Source organism: Cucumis melo, chromosome 5 (assembly GCF_025177605.1).
Source record: "Cucumis melo cultivar AY chromosome 5, USDA_Cmelo_AY_1.0, whole genome shotgun sequence".
NCBI classification, from domain to species: domain Eukaryota; kingdom Viridiplantae; phylum Streptophyta; class Magnoliopsida; order Cucurbitales; family Cucurbitaceae; genus Cucumis; species Cucumis melo.
In genome coordinates, this window is record NC_066861.1 from 1,793,682 (window position 1) to 1,803,215 (window position 9,534).

The window sequence follows — 9,534 nt, forward strand, 5'->3', positions numbered from 1 at the left end:
ATAAGTACTATCCATTAACTTTATTTTTAAAGACAAAATGGTTACTAGATAAGATCTTGATTATTTAGAATCTTCTACCATGATATCCATGCATAATTGATTAATCCATATAATTTGCCACGACAATCTCCGAGTTGAAAATAGAAGCATTTAGATTAACTGTTATCAAGCCTTCAGGGTCTCGTGATGCACCAAGTTGAAAAACAAAAGCAATTATGTCAATGATCCCGGGCCAAAGTTGCCCCAAGATAACCTTGAGCTAAGAAACATAAGCATTATGTAGTATGATTTCGGGATAAGGGTTGCCTCGACCGAGAAATTTTTTTAAAGAGTTTTTTAAATTCAGGAGAACCTCAGGATCGAGATTGACCTAAGAAAAATAAAGTTTTCAATAGTCCCAAGCATGCACTTGATTGAGAAAATGAAGTGACAGAGACTTCAGCTAAAAAAATAAGGGGGTAAAATAACCCTAATACCCCTCTTGCTTAATCCATGTTCCAGACGTGGAATAGCCCACTCCACTCTCTCAAGTGTGAGGGCCAAACACATACTATAATATAGCGTGCACCACAAATGTAGACTATTATAGTCCTTAAACTATTAGAGTATCTAGACTATTATAAATCATTCCTCGCCTCAAACACTCATTTAGTGTCTAAAAAACCATGCAAGTTTTTGTTTACAAATTTCAAAATAATAATACATATGCAATGATATACAATTTAAATAAAATTGGTTAATAGCAAATTACTACACGTGCATGATATATAATTTAAACAAAATTGGTCGTATATCGTATCGAACTCTTGTAAGTTGGTAGCATAGTGTAATTTCAGTATGCACAGTAGAGCAATCTCTAGTTGTATTATGTGTGTCTAGTAGTCTCAATCTAACATATAAAGTATAACATCCTCTAGTCACATCTTACACCAAGTAATTCCATGACAAAATGTTGTCTCCAACTTGATTCTACTTTAAGCTTCCTTTGTTATAGATTAAAAGAAAAAAAGAAGAAGAACATCTCCTATTTCGGAAACTTGACAAGTAGGATAAAAATTCACTTGTTTCCTTATAAAGAGTACGAAGTCTTAAAGTGTTGATTTTGGGGTTGCACCCAACACTTAGAAGTTAGTTTATAAATTATATCAGAATTAGATTGTCCAGTGAAGAAGAGTGATTTATATTTAAGAGGTATAATATGTAATTACAAAGATAAAACAAATTTTTGTTGTCCTAATTGTAATCAATAATAATTATCAAGGATCAACTTTGGCAATCGATAAACACACAATGTATCCTACTATACGTAGAGTGCACTTCTAGATTTTGGGGCATAGGTTTTGGATTATGCTACATTACATTTATATTCCATTACGGTCCAACAAATTAAACACTTACTTACGATAAACTCGATCTAGAGTTAACAAATAAAAATTAATTCATTAACGAATTTAATATGATAAAAGAATTATCTAGTTAGCACAGAACGAAAAATGTCATAAGCACTATTACAATAAAGTGTCAAAGAAAATAACAAAAACACGAACGAAAAAGAAAATAATATGTTTGAGTTTAAGTGAGAGGGAAAATTAGGAATTATGGCAAATTGGTTGAAGGTGGTGGTGATAACTTGAAGACTTCTTTTTATTCCTATTTTGTTGTTATTCAATTGATTGATGGAATGAAATTCAAAAATAATTTCACATAAAAACTCCTTAATATTTATAGATATAGCAAAATTTAGAATTTATTAAAGATAGATGCAAATAGATTTTTCTATTAATATCGAGACACTAACTATCAATTCGATATATTTGTAAATATTAAAGTTTAATTTGACTATTAAATTCGTTTAAATTGCTTTTATTTATTTTTAAAATTTTCTTTTACCATTTGTATGTTATGTTGTATCTAACCAGGTCAAATTGACTAGTCAATTCGATGAGATTACTTTACATTAGATTAGCTTATAGCTAATGTTATATATATAAGAAAAATTAGGTTGTTTGTACTCTAGTTTTGTTTAATTGACAAAATACATCGATTTTAATTTATTAGATTTATGGTGTTTTTAGACTACGTTTTCAAGGGTTTAACTTTTCTATCTCTCAATTTCATAATTTTTTTTTAAAAGTATTTGATCATTTTATTTTTGTACGGTGAGGAGATGAAATAGGGACAATCCCGAAGTTCTTCTCTAATATTTTAATTTTTTATTTTTGAAATGACATTTTTTTTCCACTTTTGTAATTATGGTTTCTTTTTTTTTTTTTTAAATACACAATTTAATTTCCGCACCCATCCAATGAAACCTAACTTTCCAAATGAAGGTTTAGTAAATCGATCTTAAAAAAAAAAATGGTATAATATTATGCTACCACACCAACCAACACATTTTAGATTTATGCTTGTCTATTTATACCCTCTTGGCATTTTAAAATTCTCTGATGTGAGAAAAAATTTTAAACCCTAAACAAGTCGGATTGAGGGACATTTTCAACTCAACCCATATTTTCGGGTCGGTTGGGTTGGCAACCTGAATAACGCTAATAGTATTCCTCACCCAACCTTTAAAATATGAGTTGGATTGCCGGGATGTGTTTTTATTGCATTCCTAATATTTGTAAAGCCAACATAGGTAGAACATTATTCAACCAACAAACAATGGAAAACAACATTCGGTCATTCAATGCATAAACCAAAAGAGGGGAAAAAAAAGTTATAACAATCTTGGTTGGACACGACCCTGAGTCTTGGCCAAGCACCCGAGTGCTCTTTAGCTTTTTCTCTATGCACCGAACACGATCTCGAGATTGCCCGAGTTACAACTTCTAAAACTTTTTGTCCTTATCTCGGTCCAACAAACATCGAGATGGCCCCAAGACACACACTAATTATTAATTTGGGTTGGGTTGAATCAAATTTTTCAACCCCTAAACACACACAATTTGCGTCGGATTGAATTGAATTTTCCAACCCCCAATTCCAGACCCAACCCAACCCAAAAAATACCAAAATTTTTAACCAAGTGATATTTTAAACTAGTCCAATCCAACCCAACCCATATATGAAATTAAAAAAAAAAGAAGTTAAATACTCTATTTTTCATTCATATATACTTTGAAGTATATGTATTTCGTAGTATTAATATTTTCTCGAGACTTCCTCACAAATATTATTGGATCAAAATAGTAATTTCACAAGGTGTCAACCGAAGCAAAATATCGATCCACATGTGGACTTTGCTAATTAAGATTTTGGTTAGATAACTTTTTGAATTTTAAAAGATTTAGTTGTACTTTTTTTTTTCATATTTTAAGAAAACATTTAAATTCTTAATTAAATTCGTTTTCTAATTATGTCTTTTTTGCATTATTTATAAAAATACGTTAAATAAGAGTTTCCTTTTTATAATTATAACTTTACTAAGCTATATGATATGGGATCATAAGAGACTATTGTTTGATCATCAAAGGTAATCCTTATCTACTCAATCCTATCTTTTGTGGTTCAAACCAAATTGATCTTTTATTTATTTTAGAAATCGAAATAATCAAAAGTTCTAATTTTCAAGGTTTAAGAATTCATATCAAGTAATAAAACACAGTAGAAAAGTTATATTTACAAAATATTTAAAATAAGCTAATTATCAAACAAAGTCTAAAATAAATATTAACCTTTGAATTAATTGGTGTTGTGTCTCTAAAATTTTAAAACTACTTAATAATTAAGATTTTAAACATTCATTTTATATCAATTTATATATTTAAAATTGAGAATTTTTTTTTTTTAAAAAAATTAATTCTTAAGATTTTAAACGATAAACATGATATAAAAAATTGAGAAAATGTAGAAATTAGAAAAATGAGTAGGTTGAAAAGTTTCCATCTTTGTTAAATATGATAATGATGTGTGAAACTATAGAATTGTATATTATAAAGAACCACAAAGTTGAAATTGATATGATTTTCATTCTTATTACCCTCCCAAAGTTTCATAATTTTCACACAATTTTACATAAAAACTATTCTTAAATATTATATTACATTGTTGAAACATTTTGAAATATATATATAAAAAATTAAAACTATTTACAAAATAAAACAAATTCCATCATTTAAGACATTTAAATGATTACACAATTTTCTTAAAATCTTTTGGAGAATTGAATGGATATTAATATTTTGTGGATATTGAGATATGTTATTTAAATTTGATAATAACTATGCTTTAGAGGAAACATCGTGACAGCCTTTTTTTTATTATATATATAAATTCAAGAAATTGATGGCTTAATTACTAAGATTTCCCAACACCAAATTCCCCGAAACATCCTTCGAAGAACCCTATACTTTCCGTCTTCTTTCTTCAACCTCTCTTCCTCCTTTTTTTTTCCCTCTTAATTCTCACTCCCCGATCTCTCATGGCCGACCCCTCCCGCCCCGTCACTGGCTACCCTGCTTACCCCAACGGTCGCCCACCTCCCCCCTCCAATTCTCACCCTCAGGGTCAAGCTTATCCCTACGCTGCTCCCCCTTATTCCTATCCTACCCAATACGCCAACCCCTACGATTCTACCCATCACAATGCTCGCCTCTCTTTTCTTCGAGCCCTTATTGCTGGAATCATCGTCGTATTCATCATCACTGCTGTAATTCTTTTCATTATCTGGCTTGTTCTCCGTCCCCAACTCCCTGAGTTTCGTGTCGACTCTTTTCAAGTTACCAACTTCTCCACTGCTGCTCAGTCCCTCTCCGCCTCCTGGTTCATTGGGTTTTCCGTCTTCAATCCCAACAAGAAAATGACCGTTTCTTACGACTTCGTCGATTCCACCCTTTTTTACAATAACGAGTTCCTTACCGAGACCCGAGTCCCTCCATTCACCCAGGATAAGAGGACTCAATCGTTTGTTAATGCTTCTCTCTCCTCTCTTAATGCTTACGTCGAAGCTTCTTCTCTGAATAAAATTAACGATGACCGCCGACGAGGGACCATCAAATTCAATGTGGGGGTCTCGGCTCGTGTTGGGTTCCGAGCAGGTTGGTGGAGGACCAGGAGGCGATTGCTTAGGGTGCTTTGCGAGGACCTGTCGGTTAGCTTCTCGTCGTCGAATAGCAGCGGTTCCGGTAAGTTGATAGGTGAATCAAGAGCCTGCAGAGTCGGCATATGAGTGATTTTCTGCTGTTATAGTTAGTTCTTGATTTAATCCCGCTTAACCCCATGTTTAAAAGGGAGTTAATTTTACAAAAAAAAAAAAAAAAAAAAACGAGGAATTCATGTAGGCTTAAATGTACATGGATTTTTTAGGCTATGAGTGAGTTGAAGTAGTAGTCTTTAAGTGGAGGTTGTATAGTTTATAATACAATTTTTGCTATCTGATTCTGATGTTGATTTCTTATCTCCTTCTTCTTGGAATAAGGTAAATGGTTTCTTCTTCTTTTATTGAGATGTATCAATCTAGGATCCTGAACTGAGTGAACTGTAACATAGTCAAGAATTTATGTTTGTGTATGCAGGCAGGATATGAACAACATTTTTTTGTTTCTTCTCTTCACTTGATGATATTCCAATTATTTCATTGCAATTCAGTTCATACCACTGTTGTTAATCCAATTATATTATTGCTTTTAGTTCACCCCCAATTTAATTGTTTCTGAATTGATTGGGTACATGGTTGTACTCTAATACCTGTTTTGGGTGCTTGCATAAAACTTGATTTTGTTGCTTATTGAGGCAATTAGTGCTCTGTTCCCAGTTTCTACTACAGAAGTTAGGCTGCAATGTGTACTTTCTACATATTTACAATGCATACCAGTTCAGGAAAGTAGGGGGTTGTTTTCTTGAAGACCCCCCCCCCCCCCCCCCCCTTTGCAGGTTATTAGTGACTAGGAAATTTTGAAGTGGTTTCAAATGTTCTTTGGAAATTAGTTCCATTCTCTAGTAATAAAATTTTCACAATGTTTTCCACTGACTCAGTGAGTACCTCTTATTTGTTGTTGCATAAATTCAAAATTCTTACTGATGAAGATCCTTATGAGTAGTGGGATAATAGTTCCTATTGACTCAATAATCCTCCTCGGTTCATTGTTCTCTTGTTCGAGTAATGTTCTCCAACGTAAGGCCTGAAAATTGGTAGTCGTCCAAACCAACAATGTCAGCTGGGTGGAATGCCTGGTTGACTGTAAATTTTGTTTGTTTTGGATCAAGAGGTGAGCTGAGCAGATGGAAGTAGGATATGAGGGAGGGGAGCATGGGGCATGTGTAATGAGGTTTTAGAGATGAGAGGAAGGATAGGCATGTTCAGTAAACGAAGTTTGGTTATTTTTCAGGTATGCTTCTAGGCTTGGGTTGAGATTGTGCTTTGGTTGTTCTTTGAAGTTCTCATATCTCTCTATAAATTTATTTCCTCTCACCTGGGTCAGAATGTGCTCCCCTCTAATCATGCCTGACTAGTTTCAAACTTCAAATCAAGCAAGATATGGTTGAGTTTCCCACATTAAAGGTTCGTTTAGTAATTGAGTCACGGTTATTTCTCTTCTTAGTCTTGCCCTCCACGTCCTCCTAGCTCTTAGATTCACCATCTCTATGCCATGGACAGAAGAGTAACGCAGAGAGGTATGTTAATGTCGAGTCAAACTATTGAAGTAGATTAGCTCTTTTAAAAAAAGTTTCTCTGATGTCAATACTAGCCAGAAATCTGACCCAGCCATGTTCCATTGATTCTCTTATTTGAAGTGTGGTTTCCTTCAATACGACATAATGTTTGATATTGTATTTCTGTCGATAATTCTTAGCAGTAAGACCAGAACTTTTGAAGTGTGGGGGATTTCTTTTCTTTTTTATTTTTTCTTTCTTGTCTACAGATTGTCTAACAATCCACTGAGTTTGAGTTAGAACTTAGGGATGGTGGTGTTTGCCACTAGTGCCAGTCAATATAGGGACATGACTTAATTAAATGAAATGATAATTCTGTCTATATAGAATCTATAACGTTGCTGCCTAGTTTTTGAATCAGTTTTATAAAAATCATCATCGAAGTAGTTTGTATTATTCAAATTAGAGGATTTAATGATGGTGATGTAGTTTTGTTAATTCTAAATGCTAAATAGGAATCATTTTTGGGTGACACTACTAACCAATAACAGCAAGCTACTTAAAGCTTCTGTACTGTCTGATTGGACGCTTTAGGGAGCCTTGGAATGAGTGCTATGCTATGGCAGGTTGCTTCTTTCAGCTAGAAATGGACAGCTCTTTGTACTGTACATGATTCATGTCTATGTTTGTTCCACAATTTGAATCTTTAATAGATTTGCTCTCTAATATTGCATTTTTAAAGGACATCCCATGTGAGATTTTGGAGTATTTGCATATTCATGTAGGGGTGTTCAGGCCACCAATTTCAAATGGGTGGAATAGATTAGTGTAGTTCATTCTATGTTTGAGAATTCAATCATAAAAGTAAACGTTCCAAAATATTATAACTTACCATAGCTATATGTCTACTATACCTTACTCATCATCTCTTTATCGTGTTTTCTTTAATCGTAAATATTCTATATTCCAAATATAAAGCACCCAATATACTTTTTTTTATATCTTTGTTTTATATTAGGAATTTGAAATTTTTGCTTTTAGTCGAGGTTATTGTATTTGTCATTATTATTAATTTTTACTTTGAACGCTTGAGCTTTCTCGTTATGTTTGTCTCTTTATTCTTGAACTCCTCTCTTTTCTAAAATCTTAAGATTTGATTACAAAGTGAATGTTTTGTTAATATCTTGAGAACCAAACTCTTACTTTTACGTATCCCTTTTAGAAAGTTTTATTATTGTTTATTAATATTTCAGAGTATTTTCCTATATAGTAAAATAAATCGAAATATTTACAAAATTTTATATCCTATCAATCCTATAATTATTTGATTAAAAATGTTATATTTTTTTAGTATTTTTAATAGTTTTGTCATTTATAGTAATTTATTTATTTATTTTGTTACTGTAGAGTTTTTTACATTTTTTTTTATTGTGAAAGTTTGATTTTATTAAACTAAAAGTTTAAGAATGAAAATCTTATAGTATCGATGCATCTTTACTCACCAAGATAAAAATCTAAAATATTCTCACTAGATTTTTTAAAAAAGAAAAAAATAACAGGATTAATCTTTATAAAAGTTTCAAAATATCCCATATATTGTAATAATTTTTTTAAAAAAATAAGTTCATTAGTATCAAATTTAACAACATTTTTAAATAATTAAAAAAATAATAATATGATCATAAAGATTCTTTTCTTGCTTTTTTTATTTATTTATTTTTACATATATATTAATTAATATCCTTTTCTCTACTTTATTTTAGTTGGGAAAATTCCATCTGTGGAATCTGTTTGACGGTGAAGAGTTCTCATCTTTTTTCTTCTACACTTTATTCCTCTCATTGTCTTTCCCTTTCTCTTATTTTTTATTCTCTCAACTCTTCCTCTCCCATTTCAATTACTTCTCTTCTTTTTTTCTCTTTCTCATAATCACAAGATCTTTAAAAGCTAAATGATAACTCTAAACCACAAGCTTTCAAGTTAATCGACAAGAAAAATCCACTCATACGCGAGGAGGGCGTTGTTTCTACGTGAAAGAATCAAATTGATAAACAAAATCACGAGAGTCTACTATGCTTTATAGTGAACAATATCATATCGTTATCGTAAAAGGTTGTTGTCTCTATCATGCACTACTTTAATATGTAACATCTATATATTAAAACCCTAAACATAAGATATCCAAAATAATAGAAAAATTGACTAATAATAATCCCATACAACTTAGAGCTAGTTTAGGGTTTAGGAGTAACCCTCGAACAAATTCGAGTCATTTCAATATATTAACGATAGAGTACTATTGAACTTTCAAATATATCAGTTAAAGAAATAGGATACACATGGCAAATTCAAGACCTTAATTAAGAACAACTTTCAATATTATGTCTCGGTATGTATTAGGTTCACTCTAAAATATATAATTAAATATCTTTAAGAGTTTTTTAAAAAATAGAATAAAATCACTAAAAGATAAAATTTATTACACTTTGATTTTTTTTATAAAGGCTAAATATTTTGTCAACTATTTTATTTTTAATAATTTTTCATACTTTTTTTATTACGTAAATTAGAATCATTTTAAACCAATGAATTTTTTATATGTATAATAAAAAAATACTCTTTTATCCTAAAAACAAAAAAGAAATTCACTTTTTTTATTTTTATTTTTTAATTGGATACTTGTAGGCTATTCATCTTCTTATATATGGAATATAATAAAGTCTATAGTTGATGTCACTTTTTTTGTTTGCTTTATTACCAAAAAGACATTCAAAATTTGATGATACCAAACATTTTCAAAGATCATTAATCAAAATTAAAACACCAACTTTTATGGAATTTGTCACCAAATTAACAAAGATTTCTTCAAATAGATCCTTAACAACTTTCTAAATCTAATTATTAACTATAAAATAGCATTTTACACATATACATATTGCT

The 9,534-nt window shown here is 31.0% G+C and overlaps 1 protein-coding gene across 1 annotated transcript; it reads left to right on the forward strand.

Moving 5' to 3' along the window:
* The first annotated feature begins 4,300 nt into the window (after positions 1-4,300).
* LOC103491430 (uncharacterized protein At1g08160) lies at positions 4,301-5,554 on the forward strand. Its single transcript, XM_008451370.3, has one exon. The coding sequence runs from the start codon at positions 4,424-4,426 to the stop codon at positions 5,168-5,170; it is 747 nt and encodes a 248-aa protein (XP_008449592.1). The 5' UTR covers positions 4,301-4,423; the 3' UTR covers positions 5,171-5,554.
* The last annotated feature ends 3,980 nt before the right edge of the window (positions 5,555-9,534 follow it).